The sequence below is a fragment of the Brassica napus genome, chromosome A4, assembly GCF_020379485.1.
Source record: "Brassica napus cultivar Da-Ae chromosome A4, Da-Ae, whole genome shotgun sequence".
NCBI classification, from domain to species: Eukaryota; Viridiplantae; Streptophyta; class Magnoliopsida; order Brassicales; family Brassicaceae; genus Brassica; species Brassica napus.
The window spans coordinates 8,021,214-8,042,190 of record NC_063437.1 but is presented as its reverse complement, the minus strand read 5'-3'; the positions used below and the strand labels follow the sequence as shown (position 1 = coordinate 8,042,190).

The window sequence follows — 20,977 nt, the reverse complement described above, 5'->3', positions numbered from 1 at the left end:
AAGAGAGAAGAGATTAAGTGAATTTATAGAGAGTGAAGGACGAAGCAAAGACATAAAAGTTTGGACAGTAGTAGCTTTCCTAAGTGGCGTCTGTTGCTGCATCGGCAACAAGCTTTAATTAGGGTTTTCTTCAAAAATAATTTCATAATTTTCTTTGTTAATTCAATATGATAATGAATACACATATCTCCATAAGTATTACAGGAAAATTACGTCATACAGAGAATTTTCAAATTATAACTAGCAATTCAAACTAGGCCAGTTAATAAGAGATGAAAGAATAATTCAATGTTAAAAACACAAGCAGCGAGAGTACGTGTCATACTTTATCTATATTTTGTAATTTCAAAGGAGTTAAAAACATACGTACTTTCGAAACATGAAATGTATTTTATCCAGAGATATATAGAGATTTCTCGATACAGATGGATAAGCAGTTCAGAGAGTGTTACGATGGTAATGTTGTCCAACAAAAAAAAAGTGAATTGGTAGAGCTCTCATGCACCAAACTTTCTGATTAAACTTCGCACTCGTGCATATTTCTACATTTCCGACGTCCTTCATGTTTCTTCACATCTCATCTTCGGGATTTGTACTACTTCAATTATACAATCAGCATACGTTAATCTTTCATTAATTAATATCTTGATGTGAGAAGAGGTTTTATATTGACTTCCTGAAATAACTTTATATTTAAGAACTCTCCAGAACCTACTAGAACCAATAATACTAAAATATTTGTACAATTATTTATTATTATACCCGTCCGAGTAAATAGGGTTTAAGTTTTGTCCATTTGAGTTTATCTGATTGAAGGTTCACAATGTCTAGCTTAGGTACTATCTTACGGAACTAAATGTGTAAACTGATGAAGGTAGCAGCAACAACCGTCTGGACAAACTGCAAATTAATGCACACTTCAACTCGTAAGTCATAAGTTATCAGCCAAATCCATACAATAAGGAAAATAAACATTGTTGTTTTTTGTTAGGAGTGATTACTTTCAGGGAACCCCTGTTTTTTTCTTAGATAAGTGTTCCAAATTATAATTCCAGCCTATATAAGAAAATGAATGTGCGCAGGCATGGATAAGATCAATCTTTGGCTACCTAACTTGATTAGTTCTCCGACAACAAGTAAGGAATCATCTTCTCTCGATAAACGTTTTAAGAGGTTAGGTGTACATGAAAGCTTTTTATTCCGGTTCACCGCGAGGAATTCATCGATATATAGTTCAAGCTTTTTTTGAATAACAAAATTTACTTTCAATTGAAAAATGATATATAAAAATTTGTAATTTTCTAAGAAACATTTTTCTCGTCTGGACGTCTTTAAATACACCAAAATACAAACTAGAAGTACGTATACATTTAGGATGATATGCTTGCAGTTGCCTAGGCCCTGGCTCACCTTCCGTGGACGAACAATTCCATTTTTATCTAAATTTCGGAGTAAACGGCGAGGTTTCTGGTTCAAATCCAGGATGGTCCAGCTGCACCAAGAAAAATAATATAAGAAGGATCTGACTCTTTTATGCATGTTCCACTTAGTCATTTCGTGAAATGAGAATGATATTTTGGTAATGACCGGGATAGCTCAGTCCCCGAAAGAGTTTAGTTGATCTATGATTTATATTTCGTCTTTTCTTTTCTTTTCGTTTGTTTCGAAAAAGAGATCGATCAATTCCTGTTCCCATTTATGTTTACTTGTAATGATATTATGTTCTTCACTAAACGTAACCATAGTCTTAACGCCTTAATAAAAGTACATTATTTCAAATCATCAACACAATCGTCTTGAGTTTGAATTATTTTGTCCTATTTCCAAGAATTTAACATATATATATATTCTAAAAATTAATAATTTTATAATTATTTCACAAGTTGTGCAGAAAACAAAATTTTCTTCTAAAATTCGACGACTAGCTATAATGTTCTAAGATCTGAAAAGGTTTCCGGTTCTAGAAATGAAAAATAATGGTTGAAAGTTTAAATGCAAACGTAAATGTTAATGTTTACATTTACAATAATCATAGCCCATGCATCATAAGTCATAACAAGCAACTTAGTGAATGCTACTCTGTTTTATAAGAAGTTACGAACTAAGTGAATGTGGAATTATTACTACGAAAAAGTATATGGAATGAAATAATGAATCCTTTACCAGTAGACATACCTTTGTACATTTTGGAATCACGTTCTCTTTAAAGGATTCGTACGTGGCCCTCTTTTCAAAAAAAGGTTTGAAAAGATTTAACCAAAGAGGTTGTTAGCCTAACAAACCCTCAATCTTGAACGTTTCTTGGTGAGTCATCTATTTCAGGGAAAGTGGTCGACAAAACTGTTTATAATTTTGTCTTATTGTTTGTTTTGTCAAATGAGATGATGTACACAAACATACGTGAGAATAATGCAAATGAAAGGTTAAGTCGAATGTCATACTGTTAAGTTAGGTCCATGATTGAAAAAAGGAACCTAACTCATGCAATCCTTTAATCTCAAGTTTTGCGTTTTTTGTTTTGTCGTGGGCATGGCAAAACACCAAAATACATGATTATAGTTTAGTGACAAATTGACCACGTAACATCTATGAAAGACAAGTGTGAGATTGACGTATAGTAATATTACGAAGCATAATCTATCTTTTAGCAATGTTATTCTACGCTTGATCTTATCTACATTCAATATTACATTATACATACATATATATATATATATATATATATTTATGTGTGTGTGCGTGTGTGTTCGTGTGTGTGATACTCAGATGAATAAAATGACATTAATATAGTGTCTATCGTTTTTGTTAGTCGGGGTCGGATATGTTAGTTGGCCGCTTGATACATATTGATTGTAAATGTTTGAAGATGAGGTGCTACTCGGTCTGAAATTATCTGGTAATATAAATATATATATGTATCTTTCAAACTTGTAGGAAAATAATTAAAAACCTTACTTATATAGATTTGGCTCTTGGAAATCTAGCTCGATTTATTTAACATTTTTCCAAAAAAAAAAAAGTCGAGCTCGATATCTTAAACAACAAAACAATTCTGATTATCAGAATATATATATATATATATATATATGCTTTAGAATTTATTATGAAGTTATTTGTACGATCAATAATACAATCAAATTGTTTTAGTAATTCTATCTATTCTCCAATTTCTTTACATTTTTACCAAAAAAAATCTATTCTCCAATTTGAGTTTATTTCTACGATCAATAATACAATCAAATTAGTAATGGGATATATAAACTAATTGGAGGTAAGATATCTTAACTAATTGGAGGTTGGGTATCCTTTGTCACGTTTGGCAATCAAAGAGCCATCCATATATATTTTTAACAAACCAAACAAAGAAAACTGGATAAACGTTTTACAACGTCCCGACAATGTTTTATTTCGAGCAGTCTTGAATATGAAGCAAAATGTTATAAACATTGGACTAAAAATGGAAGGTAGCTATGGACTTTTCTACTGAACCACATAAACCGTAGTTATCCTGAATTAAGCCAAGCACAGAAAAAGTAGCTGTCTAATCCTTGTTATACGTAAAACTGTTAACAAAAACGATGCTCAAGCCTATCAAACAATGAAGTGAATACAATGGACTGACAACATGAAGCCAAACCCCACTCTATTAAAACCTGCAGTGGTAATGTTGACTCACGCAAAAGACAAGAAGTGTGCATGATCATCTTTGGCTGAGCAGTAGATTTTGTAGCCTTATAGATACAGATCAATGATCATGCTTTTACAGCTGTGTGAAGTATATTTCACATGATATTCGTTAAGGTTAATTAGAGTGTCAAGTGTTGCTACTGCAACTAATATATAAAGATATTTTCATGTAATGAATTCAAGTTAAATTGATGAAATGTTAAAAAATCGTTAGAAGTCTTCATTGGCATGGGCTCTGAGTTTATACTAAATTTTATGGTATAAAAGTCATGAGGCTCTTTCAGATGTCTATACTCAAGCCACTCTCGATTTATCACCCAAGTCGTCACTCTAAACCTGAGTGATACAAATTACCTTTCTTGGAAGCTTCAATTTGAGCAACTCCTAAACAGTCAACTAGTTCTTGGGCATGAGACGTGAATATGAATCTATCATCATTGTGATTAAAAATTCCGTGAATACTCCCCTTCGACAGATCGACAATGACGTCATGTACAAGTTGTGGGTTTTGATGACAAGTTGGATGGTACATGATACAAAGTAAGAACACCACAGTTAGAAATTATCATGAGAATTTCTTCTCAAAGGTATACATGTCCTCTCACACTTCAGTGATAGAGGAAAATCTTCACGACTTTGAACCGATCGAGAGTTTGCACAAAGATTAATGTGTTAGAACTGAGATGTTTATTGATTAAGATCCACCCAACCACCCCTCTTAGACTTCACAAGTCGAAGTACTAAGCCGAATACAATCTCTCTCACAATCAAGGGCAAGCCCAAGACTCTCTAACTGACCCCTAACCTCTCTTACTTGGGTCCTCTTATATACCAAGGCCCAAGTACAATCCTCTTATTCTCTAATACTCGTAACAGAATAATCCACGTCATCAAACTCTAACGGCCAACACTCTGTTCTTCCTCCTCTCCTCTGTTCTCTCTTTCTCTTCTCTTCCTCACATATACTCTCTGTAGCATATCATAATGAGCTCATGAGCAACGAGATTACATAAGAGGAAGTTAGACATGTTGTTTGGTCTATTGATGCGGATCGTGCTTCTGGTCTCGATGGTTTAACAACTCGGTTTTATCAACATTTATGGAAAATCATTGGTAATGATATCATTTCTCAGGTTAAACGCTTTTTATTAATGTCAAATATGAATTCAGAAATTAATCATATAAATTTAGCTCATCTCAAAGATGTCGATTCCAACGACATTTCCATATTACGGACCATTGGTCTCTGCAATATAATATACATATATATAATTATCTCAAAGATTCTTGTCCAGAGATTAAGGACTATCTTAGTCAGATTTTTTTTAAATCACAAGCCACATCTATACCGGGCAGAAGGATCACTAATAATATTCTTATTGCTATGGCGTTGATGCATTTTCTCTAATTAAGAAAAGAGTATCATATACATATCTTGCATAAAACAAAGATTTCAAAAGCTTATAACAGAGTTGAATTGGTTTTTCTCGAACAAACTATGAAATATATGGGGTTCTTCTGAAGTCAATTGGCTTTATCATGCCAACAACTCATCTGTGACTTATTTGGTACTTATCAATGGCACACCTCAGAGACATATACAGCCTCAACATGGATTGATACATGGACATCCTCTATCTCCCTATCAATTTATGTTGTGTGGATGTGTTACACCATTTGATGTGTCAGTATTTCTGAAAGAGTTACATCTGGGGCATCAAGATAAAAAATGGTGTGAGATAACACATTTACTTTTTGCTGATGACCCGCTTTTCTTCTGCTATGAAATGAGCGGAACTATACTGATCTAAAAAATATTTGATATATATGAGAAATAATCAAGTCTGAGAATTAATCATGCAAAATTAATGATTATTTTTGGATCAAGAATACCTGATGATATGCAGCCACAACTTAAAATGATACTAGGTATCATTGACAAATGGTGTACTGGTAAGTGATATCTTGTGTATTTTCATGGTTTTAAGCATCATTTTAGTTCCTCTTTTATCCGTTTAGATGCATTTAGAGTACATTTAGGTACATTGCATACACATTTATCCTTATTAGGTGATGGAGATGCTATTTTGTGAGTTTGGAGGATTTGATGGGCTAACATTGATGCGGCCATCAAACCAGTAGCTGAACCGGAGATCGACCCAATTCCCTACTCAACCAGCCAAGGCGCCAACCAGGATATACGTGCACTAAAAATGCCATATCTTACAAACCAGAAGGGTTTTAATCACGAGGCTAATTTTTATGAATTCTACACTCAAGAAATAGTCCAGGACAATTGAAATCGGGCCAAAATATTTACGGAGCAAGAAGTTATGAATTGTACAAGTCAAAAGTTTCTCAGCCCATCCATCTGCGAGTACCCGACTTTAGAAAGAGGTTCAAGCTCAATTAAGGAGCAGCCTGAAGCAAAGCCAATCATAGAATTAAATAGGGATCTCTCAGACTTTCAGAAATCCCAAGATCAGGAGAAATGGCCACGAAAATTAGGAGTTATGAAAAATTTCCCAGAACCGGTCAAACCGACGTCATCTATGGAAAGTCTTCAACCATATCAGCTTGGTTCGACCCAGAGCTATTTATGGGAACCAGGAGATCATTTAACCAATCAGGAGGTATTCCAGAAGTCCTTAGCTGCACCAGAACCCATAGGATCAGGTGGATCCTTGAAGAATTCATTAAACCAAACCGGAGCCATATATGGAAAGATTGGACAATCTTTCGGTTTAATCTATTCCAAGCCACAGCCAGAAGACATCCAGACTAAACCAAGGCCTTCAGAAGACATAATGCACGAGCCAGAGGAGTTCTATGAGTTCATTCCATGCACCATCCCACAAATGGATCAGGAGGATCCTCATTAACCCCAACTTGCCTTATTTGGAGCTTCTTGCCATCCAGCTCCAATAGCTCTTTTTCCTTCAGATTAGACACGACCTCAGCACATTCCAAACCATCAAGAAGGTTCCCTGGAAGCTTAGTTATCCTCTCAAACCGTCCAGATTCAAGAAATATCAGATTCTTTACTTGGAGCCAAAATCCCACAAAAGGCTCCAACGACTAGTTTTCGATTTTTTGCTTAGTTTTGATTTGTCTCCTTTTCTATTTGTTTTAGAACGTTAGAAACTTTGTCTCTGAGCATTATATATGCTCTTAGACATGAATTGTAAAGAACACCCTTAATCACCAAGTTAATAAAAAGTTATTCAGTTTTTATCAAAGATTGTTCTTTGTATAAAATATCGGTATTTAGGATTCAAAAAGAGATTCTTTGTTGTTCTATTGATTTTGTGAGTCTAGTTTATTTGTGCAAATCAAATAAGCTCAGTACACAGATTGAGAGAGTCAATCAATTCGTTCCATTATTCCATCAGATTGAGAGATTCAATCAAACCTTCATCCGCAAATCCACTTCAATCCATCATCTGATCAAGCTGAGAGTGATACTCATCCAGCTTGATTCCGCCATATCTATCATTTCTTTCAGTTTATTATTCTTGTTTTATTCACATCATCATCCGCATCTAACCTCATTTACATTTGTTTCAGGTTTGCAAGCCGCATTCCATCATATCGCCCACCCAATCATCTTTTTGGCCGATCATATTTAAAATAATTTTATTTTTATATTCTATTTTATTTGTTATTGTGGGATTAAAATATATATATTTTTATTTGAGAAGTAAATTTGCTTACTTGTCATCTTGTCCATGATTTTATGCTTATTCAATAGTTTTTTCATAAATATTTTATTATATCTTTTAATAATAAACAGTTTTGGAAACATAATAGTTACAATATTTCATCTATACAAATATTTGATATTATTCTTAGGTGAGTCAGTGATTTTAATAAATAATTTTAATAATATTTATATTAGACAATAAACGGTTTTTTTAAAAAATATGATAATTATCATCAACACAAATATTTAATATTATATAAAAATATTCTTCTCATATATATCATGAAAGGATTTTATCTATGTTTTTGGTATTAAAAGGTTATATATTTTTGGACTTTGTTAATATAAGTTCATTAATAACATATACAGTTTATTATTTTAATTTGTTAGCGTTTAGTTGAAAGTATATATTTCTAACAATTGTAAATATTGCTAATATGTGTTACCACTAACTGTTAACCACAAAAGCTTATGTTTATGTTCTACTGATACAAAAGTAGTACACGTTTATATGTCCTAAATAAAAATAAAAAAACTTGCAAAGAATAAAAGATGAATATCTTAAAACATAAGAGATAATATTTTGAGAACAGTGGTATATTTATTTATTTATTATAAATCATAAAATAAAGATAATTCTTATATATATATATATTATGTTATTACTTAGAAATGATATTTTCTATTATAAATTTAAAAATTAAGATAAAAAACATTTTTATAATTAAATATTAATTAAACAAAATCATTTGTACAAAGATATTTTCTAAAAAAAAATTAATATGTGAGTGTTAAAAATTTATGACTTAATAATAAGCATATATATATATATATATTTTTTTTGATTAGAAGCTTTTCCATATATAAATAATGTTATGTTTGATTTAAAATTTTCGAAAACATTTGAATTAATAAAATATAAACATTTGTAAGATGATTTTTCTGCATGTAAAGATAAAACACTTAGTTTTAATATTATTTGAGACTAATTATTCATCTTCTTTTTTTTGTAATCCTTTTTCCTGTTTAAAAAAAAAAAAAATTAATATCCACTGAAGTGCGAGTGTTTTTTTCTTTAGAGTGAGAGAAATTCCAAGAGTGGGAGAAAAACCCTAAATCCACCAGAAGGACGGCAAACCGAACAAACATTGTTCACTGTCGAATCGAATTGTAATCTCCTTTTCCTTTTGTGATTCAGTCTTTCTCAGGTCATTTTTTCTTCTTCCGTTGTGGCTTCAATTTTGCTACAATTGCATCGTTTTGTCATTTTTCGAATCAAAAGTTTCTTACTTTTGTCACACAATCTCTCATTCATCAGTAACTTAAAAAAAAACCCCAATTTATCCGATCAATAATGCCGCCGAGGAGAAAAGCAAAGAAGGGTGTCAAACGCACTGAAGAGGATAACAAGGAGATTCCAAGACAAGAGAAGACAGAGGACTTTGTTGACGAAGAAGGTATCATTCAAATCGTGTTCATTTCTTGAAATCGGTAATGTCAAATTCGAACTTAGGATTATTATTATTATTGTGTGTAGCTGAAAGAGAAGCAGCTGCAATTAGGGCGATTCGTGATGTGGAGATTGAACACACTTTAACCGCACTGGACTTGCTCTGCTCCTATTTTACCGAGGAACAGATTCAGACTCCTGTCTTGGGCTTCTTTAAAGACAATCTTCCTGATTTGTCCATAGCGAGAGACGAAGAGAGTGGGGAGATTGAGTTGAAGTGGAATGATTCGGATGGTGTTGACGTGAATGATTCTATATTGAAACGCTTGTCCATGGGTTTTCCTGATTTATACAACAACTCTAGGCCTTCTCTTGGCGGCTACAATAACGGTATGATTGATCGATGTATTGGATTAGTGATTGATCCTTTTGTTTCTTGTTTTAAACATTTGACTTTTTCTTTGATTTGGTAGTGGGAGGAAGCATGTTAGGAACTGGTAACACACACCTCCAGAATCTTGTAAGTTTATTTTATATATATCTTGTTCTTCCTCCATTTTCTTGTGCTTCTCTGCCTGTAGAACTAAGGATTGATGCACATTTTTGAAAGAGTGGGTTCGACTTTTGTAGAAAAACTCTAGTTGATTTGCCTTTTGCAGGCTTTAATAAATGTTATGATGTTACACTAAATAAATAGTCATATGGGTTTTGTTTTCAACCTTTTATTTTCTTCTACCATCCAAAAATTATGCAAAGTTACTTCAAGAGACTCGGGAGAACACTATAGTTTGCTAATTTTGTCCCCTTGTTGTTTGTTCTTTCAGGGGACATCTGCGAGTCAAATGCTTGCAAGCCATGATGCTCTTCGGACTCCCGTGGTAAGTCTTTTGCAAAAGGTTCTCTAGAATTCACCTCTTGTCTAGCTTCTTTGGAATGTTTGATCCAGAGAGAAAAGAAAGGAACCACTTTATGGTTTTGAAACTTATCATTCATATTCTCTGTCTAGAATGAGTAACGTTTGTTTCAGTGATTTGGATTTTCCGCAGACAAGCAGAGACTTTAGAATGATGCGTTGTTAAATTATTTTGCAGGTAAATGGGCAGAGGCTCTCTTTTGGAATGACACCAAAGACTCGGAGGCAACCAAAAGCTGGAGAGATAATGCTTTCTGTTCATGGCTCTCCTTTGGGTGTCTATAAAGAAGATGACAACATGGGAGCTATTAATGGTATGCTACTAGTTAACACTCCGTTCCCAGTTCTTGCTCCAAAACATTTGTTCTTATGTGGAATTATTTGATTCTGCAGAAGAAGACAGTTGAAGATTGCTTCAATAGGGGCAGAAACTTGCTGATTCTCATTTAGTAATGTTTGCTGTGCATGTCTATTCAGATTCCATGAAAGATATTTGTTATGTTAGTATATATATATATATATATATATATATATATATATATATATGAAAATTCTGCCTTGTAATTTACCAAATTGTGTTCAAGACCAGTTGTTTCCTCTCTTTTATCTAACTATTCTATAATCTTGATCTGTAGGAGAAAAAAACAGCTAATGTCTGGTATGGATAAAAAAAATGAACAACATTGCTCCACTTTATAAACCTTTTCTTGAGTATTAACAAATCCGCAATTTATTATCAGAGTTGAAACTATTCAATCAACGACAGAGCCTAGGCAAATGACACATAAACAACAAAACCGAAAACATGTGTTGGGATGTGTTCATGGTGGTTGGTAGGTTGTACACTGTGTCAGCCTCATCCACGATTGCGCCTTTCTGCAGTTTCTTTTGTTCATCCATTGTTGGTGTTTCTCTGTTGGAGACGGTTTAAACAGTCAACGAAGATGCATTGTGTGAAATACGCAGTCTTGTGGCTATGCTTAAGAAGTGTTTGTTCGTTGAGGAGCATCGATTTTACTGATTCGAATGATATGAAGGAATCCTTGCGTTTGATGACACTGATAATGTTATCAAACTTCTAGTTTGATCCATATGGTACATGACGAGATTTTTTTATTAAATATTTATAACAAACAGGTTGAAATCATTTAAAAATAAAATTAAGTACTATATAGTTTTCATATTTAATATAAATACGAATAATAATGATTCAACTGCAGAGGCGAGATATTACCTCTTTCCTTAACTCAAAATACGTCCTGTAGTGCGACGGTTTGATAACGTAATGAGTCCCAAGATACAACTGCAAAAAATCTTCTAATTTGCGTCACTCTATCAGAAACCTGGCGAAACTAGTTTTGTGTATATTCTCAGACTCAAAATAAAATCAAAGAAAAAGATAAAAAAAAATATGGAAGATTGTATGTTTTCTCTGTGTCTTACACTACACAAGTGCTCTCTTATTTATAACATAAAGAGATTAGTACACGTTATGAAATTAATGGAGTCAGCAAACATAAAGTGTTTGTTCGTTGAGGAGCATCGATTTTACTGATTCGAATGATATGAAGGAATCCTTGCGTTTGATGACACTGATAATGTTATCAAACTTCTAGTTTGATTCATATGGTACATGACGAGATATTTTTATTAAATATTTATAACAAACAGGTTGAAATCATTTAAAAATAAAATTAAGTACTATATAATTTTCATATTTAATATAAATACAAATAATAATTATATAGTTTTCAAATATACTAAAATTGTAATGTTAAACTTTACTTATTAAAGAATGTTAAAATATATTAATTTTGTAAATTAATTTTTGTTAAATGTATTTCCGTGTTTTTTAAGCGCAGTAAGAATTTAGTGACAATTATTTTGTTTTTGCATCAAATTTAGTGATAAATTAAAAAAAAAAACAAGTTCACAAGAATATAGAGTCGCAAAAAAATCTTATAATACCAAAAATAATGTGGAAAAGAGCTAGCTAATCAGTTTTTTTTTTTCTACGAATGCTTTGCTGAGTTTTTTTCAACAACATATATGTTTTATGTAGTAAAGATGTTGTGCACAAAAAAAAAAATGTAATAGAGATGTAAAGATGTTATAAAAAGAAGAAAAAAACAAGTTAATTTTTATTTTTGAAGAATCCTAATTTGGACGGAACCGAAAACCAAACCAGTTCGTAAAACCGAACTTAGATTAGTATCTGTAAAATAACACACCATGGGCCGCTCGAAGACCACATGAAACAAAACCCCAAGAAAACCCTCAAGAGAGAGCAGAGCAAAAGCAAAGCAAAAAATGGCGAACAAAAAAATCTCGAGTTTGGAAGATTTCGTGAAGGTACATGGAATCCTCTTGGCGGCTTCTGGTTTGCCGCAGAAACTGTACGCAAGCCTCTTCCGCAAACTTGCTTCCGATACTTTAGATGGCGGCGCTCACTTCCAGATCGAACCCTGCGACGATGCTCGGAGACGGAGGCTTGTTCTCACTTCCGAATCTATGCCTAAAGACTCTGACGTCTTCCTTATCGACCACGCCTGGACTTTTCGTCTTCCCGATGCCTATAAACAGGTGGGTGGGAACCAACTTCACACTGGTGATTCTAGCAATCAAAATATAAAATGCTTCAGGAAGCTGAGTTTGAACTATATGATATGTCCCTCCTTTTTATTTACTTAACTTTCATTTATGGTACAAGTTTGAGCAATGATGTGTTCTTAGTATATTGTTTGATCCAAAATGAACTTTCTGTCTATTTCTACAAAAAAATTGCAAATTCGTTTTTGTAAGCTTAGTATTTATTTACCTTTTTCCCTTAGTTTTTTTTCTTACACTATAGGATTCTGACAGATTAGTTCACTGTTTTTTTTGGATACTTCAGCTTCAGGAAATTCCCGGTTTGGCCGAGAGGATGGGTTCTTTGATGTGTGTTGCCACTGATTTAGAAGGAAAGGATGGAGTAGAAGAAGAAGAAGACGCAGAGAATTATGAGCAACTCTCTGTTGATCAGACACTAGAGAGTGAAATTCGTTCTGCAGCGGATAAAGGATATGACTCTTTAAGATGGCTGGAGCTGGAGGGTCTTGGAATAGATGCTGACACTTTCTTGTCCCTTCATTTGCCTAGTAAGTTTCAGGTAAGCCTTTACTTCTTTCCTCAAAAAGAATATGCATGAGAGTTTGTCAAAAATACAAAGATTCTAAAGCGTCTTTGTTGTGCTAACTGCCATTTTTTGGTAGGATTTGCTGGCGCTGAGTCTTTTCGGGAACAAGCTTGAGAGTGCGGATGTGGTTATACAAGAGGTTACAAAGCTTAAGACTCTCAAGGCTTTGTGGCTGAATGACAATCCTGTTCTCCAGGAAAGGTAACTGTGAAGTTAGAAAAGCGATATGATAACAGATTTCTCATGTATTTTTTATTTGTTTCAGTGAAGGTCGGTTGGCTGACGAAATATTACAAAGCTGTCCTAGTCTGGAAATCTACAACTCGTGTTTTACCCCTAACTACGGGCTGTGGGCGCTTGGCTTCTGTGGAGATGTATTTGGGAAGGATAATCCTGATTATGATCAGCAGGATCAACCCTTGCGCAATGTCACCTCACTTGACCTTTCAAACCGTTCAATACACAGTCTAGCAAATAAGGTTATTTTTTGTGCCCTTACTTCTTCTAAGACTAGATGGAGTATTGATTGGAAAGACAAGAACAAGTATTGATCAACAATATACATCTGTTTGAATTTTTGTGTCCTGTAAACATATCTCTTTCTTAGGTGTCTGATTTGTATACCTTTGGTTTCTTCACTTTTCAGGCATTCTCTGTGGATGAGTTGCCCTTACTCTCTCATCTAAATATCCGTGGAAACCCATTGGATCAGAATTCTGTTGGAGAACTGTTTCAAGTCTTGAAGCTCTTCCCTTCCCTGTCTTCCTTAGAGGTAATTCCTGGAAGTTGTCTTTTCATTTTTGGATAAAAGTTGTAGTTACCATAACGTTTTGTTTTGTTTGTAGGTTGACATACCTGGACCTCTTGGAAACAGTGCTGTAGAGATTCTTGAATCTCTCCCCAACCTTTCTTTGTTAAATGGCGTTGACACAGCTAAAATATTTGAAAATGGAAAGCATGTTGTTGACTCGATGATTCAACCACGGCTTCCGGAGCCGAAACCCGAGGATAGTCTCATTGACCGTGTTCTTGGTGCAATGTGGTTGTATGTGATGAATTATCGTCTTGCGGATGAGGAAAAGATTGATGAAACTTCCTTGTGGTATGCAATGTTTTCATTTTCTGTTATATTATAATTGTGGTGTCTTTGTTTGACACAAGAAATCCTCATGACTATTCTCTTGTGCTGCTTGTTTAAAAGATTCTAACATTTATCATTTAAATAGAAAAATTTGAAAAACTCAGAAAGAGAATCTAATGCAAAACATATTTAGTGAGATTGCTATAATGTTGAGACGATTCAATCCAATCACCAAAAGCTGTAGGAGCTTTTGGAGTACACATCAATGCTTCTTAATGCTTTTTGTGATTTTTGTATGTTGGTTGCTCCTTTTGCAGGTATGTGATGGATGAACTGGGTTCAGCTTTGGGGCATAGCGATGAACCCAATTTCAAAGTGGCTCCTTTTCTTTTCATGCCTTCCGGGAATCTAGACTCTGCTGTGAGGTATAAATTTTCCGATTTTTCTTCTGCTCACTCGTGTTAGCTTTTTTCATTTCTTTCTCTGGTGGTGCAAACACATCTTATGTTTGCAGTTTTAAAATGTATGTGATTGATGAGGTGTCATACACTATATATGCAAAACATCTCCATTGTTATTTTCTATGTATCTGACATACGCCCATGTTTATTTTGGTTCAATGTTCCAGCTATTCAATAATGTGGCCTATCAAAAGTTGTCATAAAGGTGACGAGTGCACTCGTGATTTTCTATCTGGTATTGGGGAGGACAAACATCGGTCTGCCAGGCTCACAGCTTGGTTTCACACTCCTGAGAACTATTTTATTCATGTACATCCCCTGTGCCTCCTTTATCGTCTCCTTGGAAGATTTCTGTTCATTAAAAGAGTATTATTCCCTGTTGTTGATTTTGTAGGAGTTTGAGAAATACCAACAAAATCAGCATGTGAAAGCTTTCAAGTCTCTACCGTTGACACCTACAATTTCCCAAAGCATTCGCCATAATGATGGGTCTCCTTTGCTGGTGCATACGGATCTACCTCAAGTTGAAGAATTTCTGACACGTTCAGAATTTGTGCTCAGTAAGTTCTACTCATGATATATTCTTTGCTTTCATTATGCTATTCAATGCGACTTTGAACTTACCCCCATAAGTCCCAGCTTTTTAATTATCTATCTTTCGTCAAATATCTTTGTTGTTTTCTAAGTTGTTCAACCGCCTGTTTGCAGCAAATGAACCAAAAGATGCAGACATTATATGGACGAGTATGCAGGTGGACGAGGAGCTGAAGAAAGCGGTGGGACTTACCGATGACCAATACATTAATCAGTTTCCCTTTGAGGCTTGTCTTGTTATGAAGCATCATCTTGCCGAGACTATTCAAAAGGTAAACTCCATTAGGAAAACTATTATATTAGATTACATCTGTTTGTTTTGTGGTCACAAAATATAACTAAGACGTACATATCAAGGTAAAAGATTAGCTGATATAACTTTTGATGTTCTGCTATACAGGCTTATGGATCTCCAGAATGGTTACAGCCTACTTACAATCTTGAAACAGAGCTGACCCAGTTTATTGGTGACTATTGCGTACGCAAACGTGATGGTTTGAACAATTTGTGGATCTTGAAACCATGGAATATGGCAAGGACAATCGACACAAGTATAACCGATAATTTATCAGCTATCATCCGCATGATGGAAACTGGTCCAAAGATCTGCCAGAAGTACATAGAGCACCCTGCTTTGTTCAAGGGGAAGAAGTTTGATCTGCGATACGTTGTCCTGCTGCGGAGCATTGACCCGCTGGAGATTTACCTGACAGATATCTTTTGGGTAAATGCTTATTCATAGCAGCCACTAATATTTAAACTAAGGAACATATATTACAAATATCCTACTTGTTTGATTTCAGGTTAGGTTGTCGAACAACCCATATTCATTGGAGAAGCACAGTTTCTTTGAATATGAAACCCACTTCACTGTCATGGTAAATATTCGTTCCACTTAAAAGTTCCGTTCTGATAAAGATTGCACCATCCTATATAACGACAACTCATGTTTCCTATTTTCTTATGTGTTTCAGAACTATGGACGGAAGTTGAATCACAAGCCCACATCAGAGTTTGTGAGAGAGTTTGAACAAGAACATAACGGTACTACACACTGTATTTGTATTTCCTTCCTCCACACATATATGTCTTTGTGCTTTGGTTTCTATCAAATAACACAATTCTACTCTTAATAGTGAAATGGATGGATATTCATGAGAAGGTGAAGCAAGTGATACGGCAAGTGTTTGAGGCGGCGGCTCTTGTGCATCCGGAAATGAAATCTGACAAATCAAGGGCCATGTACGGAGTAGATGTGATGCTCGATAGCTCCTTCCAGCCAAAAATCTTGGAGGTACGTCTCACCTGCCTTTTCCTTTTATACGAGTAAACAAGAAAAGCTTGTTGGAAACGCAACTTGCCTTATCTGTGATAGTCTATGCTACACAGGTAACATACTGTCCTGACTGCATGAGGGCTTGCACCTACGACATGGAAACCATAAATGGAAAAGGAATCGTGAAAGCCAAAGAATTTTTCAACTATGTTTTTGGGTGTCTCTTCTTGGGCGAGACTTCTCACGTGACTCCCTTGTGAGCTCGGCAGCTTACGATGATGGGTGGTTTGGTTGGGAACTATTGAACTGTTTTGGTTTGGAACCATGTCTTTTCTTTTTGTAGTGTTTTCTATATGCACCATGGGAATCATTTCTTAAACCTTTTTTCCTTTTGTGTGGTCGGTGATTGAAAAGTGTATTGAGACTTCATTGTTGAGATTGAAATCTTAATATGCAGGGGTTTCTGTTTGCAACTAATTCAGTTATTTCTTTATTTGGCATCCTAACTGATGTCATTATGATAAAGAAAAAGGTTACATAGTTTCATTATATATAAGAGTTTACAACCATTAGTTTTAGCCATCCGAAAATTACATCACATACAAAAAAGTATGAATTTAAAGTCGAAAAACAGTAGTCTGAAAGTTTTCTAGAAATTCTTTGGTTTGAAATAGAAATATAATTGTAGAAATAGCAGTGTAAATTGTAGAAAATTTACAGTTTTCGAAATATTATTTAATTCTTTTTTTATAATTATATAATTTTTATTATTTAAATAATTTTTCAAAAATTTATGCAGTTTTTTTTTAAAGTATTGTAAATTTAAATATTGGTAGAAAATAATAAATTTAAAATCAATACAAAAATATTTTAAATATATTTAAATTTTAACTTTTATTTTGTGCACATTATGCAGAGAAACACCTAATTTTTGATATATGCTAGATTTTTTTTTCAACAGTACATATTTTATGTTAAAACATCGTCAAATTACATGTACATAGGAATTATGATCATTGGAATATGAAAAACTGAAAAATATATCAAAACAGTTAGAAAAAGTAATGGATTAACTGAATAAAATTTTAATGGCTATACTTAATTTACTTTTTTTTTTTGTTTCTCTTCATTCACTTCAACCAACAAAAAAAAAGAGAATTCAATTTGATAATTAAAATCACAGAATAAATGGAATAATTTCTGTTATTGGACTTTTGGTCTAACGCTTTCCTTAAAATAACATTTCCTAAAAAAATTAAACGAGCATGTTATGGAAACTCTCTCTTGAGAGACAGAGAAAACCCTATAAATCCACCAAAAGACTTCTCTCCTTAATTGAACTTTCATCTTCTTCTTTTGTTTTCTTCGTGGCGATTTCTCTTCTCTACCCTCTAGAGTTTCAGGTAACTTCTCTTCCGCCTCCCTCCCTCGGGTTCTCAATTTGATTAATGTCAAAATTTATTATCTCGAATTGTGTTCGTGCTGGGCATGCCAATGTTATTTCTTCTCAATCCTGTGATTTAACCTTTTATGTTTACGATTCATATAGCTTAATTAGTAGTAGTTGTTTCACTGTTAGATTGGGTGTGTTCATTCATCCTAAAAGTTTTGTGTAATCTATCATTAATTTGGCTAACATTACTCTCTCTTTTGCTTTAAAATCTCAACTTCGAGAGCCTTTTTGTCTGCTTGTGCAGGTTTTCAGTTGGGTACTTCAGAACAGCAGATACTTTGTTTCTAGATAATTGGCAACAAAGATGGATGATTGGGGTAAGATTTATACATTAACCATTGTTTTTATTACTTTTGGTTTTGTAAAAGATTAGTACTTGCTGTATATTTAAGTTATATATTCATATGTTAGGAGTTCTCATTTTTGTTTTTGAACTCAGAGGCTGAGGATTTTCAACCACTTCCTGCAAAATTTGTACTCAAGAGTAACTGGGATGACGAGGATGTGGATGAGAATGATATCAAGGACTCCTGGGAGGTGGATGATGAGCCTGTTCCTCATGTATACTTTACTTTTACATTATTTGTTTTGTTTGCATAATTTGGTTGAAATTACTGGTAAACAATTTTTTTAATTTTTTTTATTCGTAGGCACCTGTAGTAAAGCCTGCTACTGAGAAGGCTCCAAAGAAAGCAGCAGCAGCAAAGGGTGTGGAGAAGAAGGCTAAAACTGTTGAAGCTTCAAAGGAAGAACCTTTAGATCCTTTTGCTGAGAAACTTCGCATACAGAGGTGTAATATTGGAAACTTTTCACTCCTATATTTGCTTCTGCATCAGTTTCTTCATTCTACTACTGTCAGTTTCTAATGGTTCGTATTATTCTTCTGATCTTAGGCTAGTGGAGGAAGCTGATTACCAGGCAACTGCTGAACTCTTTGGAGCAAAGACTGAAAAATTGCATTTTGGAAGTTGCAGTTACTTAGGAGAATGTGACTCAGAAGAGATTTAAATCATCGGCGGTTTTTTAATACATACATCTATTAAACTAACAGTTTAGTAAAACTAAAAAACTCATCTTTTCTCAGTTTTCTTTGCTTGGTTTGTTTTGAAATTATGTATTAATATTTTTTTTTCCGGCAAACATTTTTACTTTATTTAAATTACACGTATGTTACAGCGATTTGTATTATCGAGTTTAATTTCAAACTAACATGAAGAATTCACATGTTCACATTGTACATAACCTCTAGTGCAATATTCTAAAAGTTCAATATTAGAACTATATTGGTTAACTCCATTAATCTCTTTTAACTTGATTAATCCGGTAGTGTGGAAGAATTGACAATTCAGTTAAAATTCGATCAGAGAGGGGGATCCGAGAAGGATTAAAAAGATTAGGGGGAGATGTGAAGAGAAATCATATGTTCAGGTGGGTTAATCAAGAGCTGAGTACTTTAGGGGGGAATAGATAGGGTTCTTATGTCTACAGGGGGTTTTAGACAGTCAACCCTATATCTTTTGTTTATTTATCATTGATTCTATCTATGAATCAAGTCGAATTTGTTTTTGGCCGAAGCCCCGAATGGATTGGATCGTTTCCGCCAACGAAATGAACGCGGATTACAATTTGCATTGGCGGAGTTGCTTCCCAAAAATGTTCATGAAGCACTTGCAGGTAATGATTTAATTTTTAGAAGTGACTGAATTTAATGAATTATTTTTATACAAATACATATATGTAGTTAATTCTTATACAATATTTGCAAGCATTGGAGTTTTTTTTCAGGGATTTTAGCACACATACCTTAACTAAAGATGTTATCAGACAACTTGATGAGAATATCCCGATCTTAATTTGGAGAATATTTTCCCTCCGTCATTCTTAACGTCATGGAAGATCTAGTTGTCCACCTCTCGCATGAGGCATTGCTTCATGAACCTGTTCACTACGGGTTGATGTTTCCGAATGAACGCTCCATGAAATATTTAAAAGGAAAACAAACAATCTTGCAAGGGTGGAAGGTTCAAAAGTTGTTGAGAGTTTGACAGAGAAAACATCTCACTTCACTTCGTCTACTTTGGCTCACAAGTTCGGACACGAAAGGGCTCTAAGAAGATATGATGATAGTGATGTTATGCCGATATATGCTGTAGACGGTGTTCCAAACATTTTCTGCCAGATTAGACGTCTAAGTGGCAAACTGAAAGAAGTTTGGTGGTTGAGTCAAGAAAACTGTCACAATTCCCACACATATGTACTCCTAAATTGCGAGGAGATGAAGTGTTTTGAAAGGCAAATATGTGTTCTTATTTTCATTATAGGTAGATTATGATGACGCAATATATACTCTATGGTTTCACAAATTGATTCAAGTCCCGATTTCTATGGTCACCACAACACCTATGTATTTTACACGAGGTTTTAATTTTCATGCTTACGAGTATGGAAGTCTCTGGAAACAATCAACAATGGAATATGTGTGAAAGGTGAAACAAAATTGTACGGGGTCTTGTAAGAGATTATTAAATTGGAATTCTCCGGTTTTATGAAGGTGAAATGTGGCTTCTTCAAATGTGACTGATTCGACCATGTCGTCAATAGGGCTATTCGGTATAATAAGTTTGGAGTTGTGGATATCAATTTTGCACGAAGGTACAACAAATTTGAACCCTTAATATTGGCATCTCAAGCATAACAAGTTTATTTTATTCCATATATTTGGATCAGATAATCTAGAATATCTTGGTTATTCGCTATAAAAGTTACACCTCGAGCATGAATAATTGGTGGTGAAAAGCGACATTACAAATAGATTCTGTAAATGATGTGGAAATACATGAACAACCTAAAGATAAAATCTTACTTGTTGATCAAAACCGTGAATATGAAGATCTTCCAGATGATATGACAGACGAAGGCAATGAAGATAAATTTGAAGAAAGTGATGATTGGACTGATGACCTGAGTGATGGTTCTAATGGTGAATTTCATTGTGTTATATTGTTTAATCATGTAACAATTCTATGTTTCATTGTACTGTATCAACTCTATGTTTTCATTATATTTCTAATTATGTAATAAATCTATGTTAGAAATTAAATTCAATGTCACAAAATGAAATGCAATGTTGTACTAAAGGTTTAGGGGTTAAAGAAGTATACATATAACTTATATAATCAGGGTT

General features: G+C 34.0%; 3 protein-coding genes across 4 annotated transcripts; all 3 read left to right on the top strand.

Annotated features, from left to right (window-relative positions):
- The first annotated feature begins 8,388 nt into the window (after positions 1 to 8,388).
- On the top strand, positions 8,389 to 10,375 carry LOC106445024. Its single transcript, XM_013886501.3, has 7 exons — positions 8,389 to 8,598; positions 8,709 to 8,847; positions 8,928 to 9,230; positions 9,314 to 9,360; positions 9,665 to 9,718; positions 9,932 to 10,067; positions 10,147 to 10,375. Exons 2-7 carry the CDS (start codon positions 8,745 to 8,747, stop codon positions 10,158 to 10,160), a joined length of 657 nt encoding a protein of 218 aa, XP_013741955.2. The 5' UTR covers positions 8,389 to 8,598; positions 8,709 to 8,744; the 3' UTR covers positions 10,161 to 10,375.
- Positions 10,376 to 11,997: 1,622 nt separating this feature from the next.
- On the top strand, positions 11,998 to 16,817 carry LOC106445025 (tubulin--tyrosine ligase-like protein 12). Its single transcript, XM_013886504.3, has 15 exons — positions 11,998 to 12,336; positions 12,647 to 12,901; positions 13,005 to 13,129; positions 13,194 to 13,407; positions 13,575 to 13,700; positions 13,774 to 14,030; positions 14,327 to 14,434; positions 14,638 to 14,779; positions 14,865 to 15,030; positions 15,179 to 15,336; positions 15,465 to 15,788; positions 15,868 to 15,942; positions 16,039 to 16,108; positions 16,201 to 16,358; positions 16,454 to 16,817. Exons 1-15 carry the CDS (start codon positions 12,064 to 12,066, stop codon positions 16,598 to 16,600), a joined length of 2,598 nt encoding a protein of 865 aa, XP_013741958.2. The 5' UTR covers positions 11,998 to 12,063; the 3' UTR covers positions 16,601 to 16,817.
- A 739-nt stretch (positions 16,818 to 17,556) lies between these two features.
- Positions 17,557 to 19,017, top strand: LOC106449066 (eukaryotic translation initiation factor 3 subunit J-like). Of its 2 annotated transcripts, none has more exons than XM_013890878.3 (5): positions 17,557 to 17,743; positions 18,038 to 18,110; positions 18,233 to 18,354; positions 18,444 to 18,583; positions 18,687 to 19,017. In XM_013890878.3, the coding sequence occupies exons 2-5, from the start codon at positions 18,098 to 18,100 to the stop codon at positions 18,799 to 18,801; spliced, it is 390 nt and encodes a 129-aa protein (XP_013746332.2). In that variant the 5' UTR covers positions 17,557 to 17,743; positions 18,038 to 18,097; the 3' UTR covers positions 18,802 to 19,017. The 2 variants fall into 2 exon arrangements, with proteins under 2 accessions (XP_013746332.2, XP_013746333.2); XM_013890879.3 differs by having other exon boundaries at positions 17,573 to 17,743; positions 18,233 to 18,330.
- The last annotated feature ends 1,960 nt before the right edge of the window (positions 19,018 to 20,977 follow it).

What these genes read in the sequence shown, in the direction of transcription:
- LOC106445025 (XM_013886504.3), top strand. Translation starts at nt 12,064, where the DNA reads ATGGCGAACAAAAAAATCTCGAGTTTGGAAGATTTCGTGAAGGTACAT. An exon ending in AATCCTGTTCTCCAGGAAAG is followed by an intron (nt 13,130 to 13,193) that starts GTAACTGTGAAG and finishes TATTTGTTTCAG; the next exon opens with TGAAGGTCGGTTGGCTGACG. An exon ending in CTTCCCTGTCTTCCTTAGAG is followed by an intron (nt 13,701 to 13,773) that starts GTAATTCCTGGA and finishes TTTTGTTTGTAG; the next exon opens with GTTGACATACCTGGACCTCT.
- LOC106445024 (XM_013886501.3), top strand. Translation starts at nt 8,745, where the DNA reads ATGCCGCCGAGGAGAAAAGCAAAGAAGGGTGTCAAACGCACTGAAGAG. An exon ending in GGACTTTGTTGACGAAGAAG is followed by an intron (nt 8,848 to 8,927) that starts GTATCATTCAAA and finishes TATTGTGTGTAG; the next exon opens with CTGAAAGAGAAGCAGCTGCA. An exon ending in ACACACACCTCCAGAATCTT is followed by an intron (nt 9,361 to 9,664) that starts GTAAGTTTATTT and finishes TTGTTCTTTCAG; the next exon opens with GGGACATCTGCGAGTCAAAT.
- LOC106449066 (XM_013890878.3), top strand. An exon ending in ATGATGAGCCTGTTCCTCAT is followed by an intron (nt 18,355 to 18,443) that starts GTATACTTTACT and finishes TTTTATTCGTAG; the next exon opens with GCACCTGTAGTAAAGCCTGC. An exon ending in GAGAAACTTCGCATACAGAG is followed by an intron (nt 18,584 to 18,686) that starts GTGTAATATTGG and finishes TTCTGATCTTAG; the next exon opens with GCTAGTGGAGGAAGCTGATT.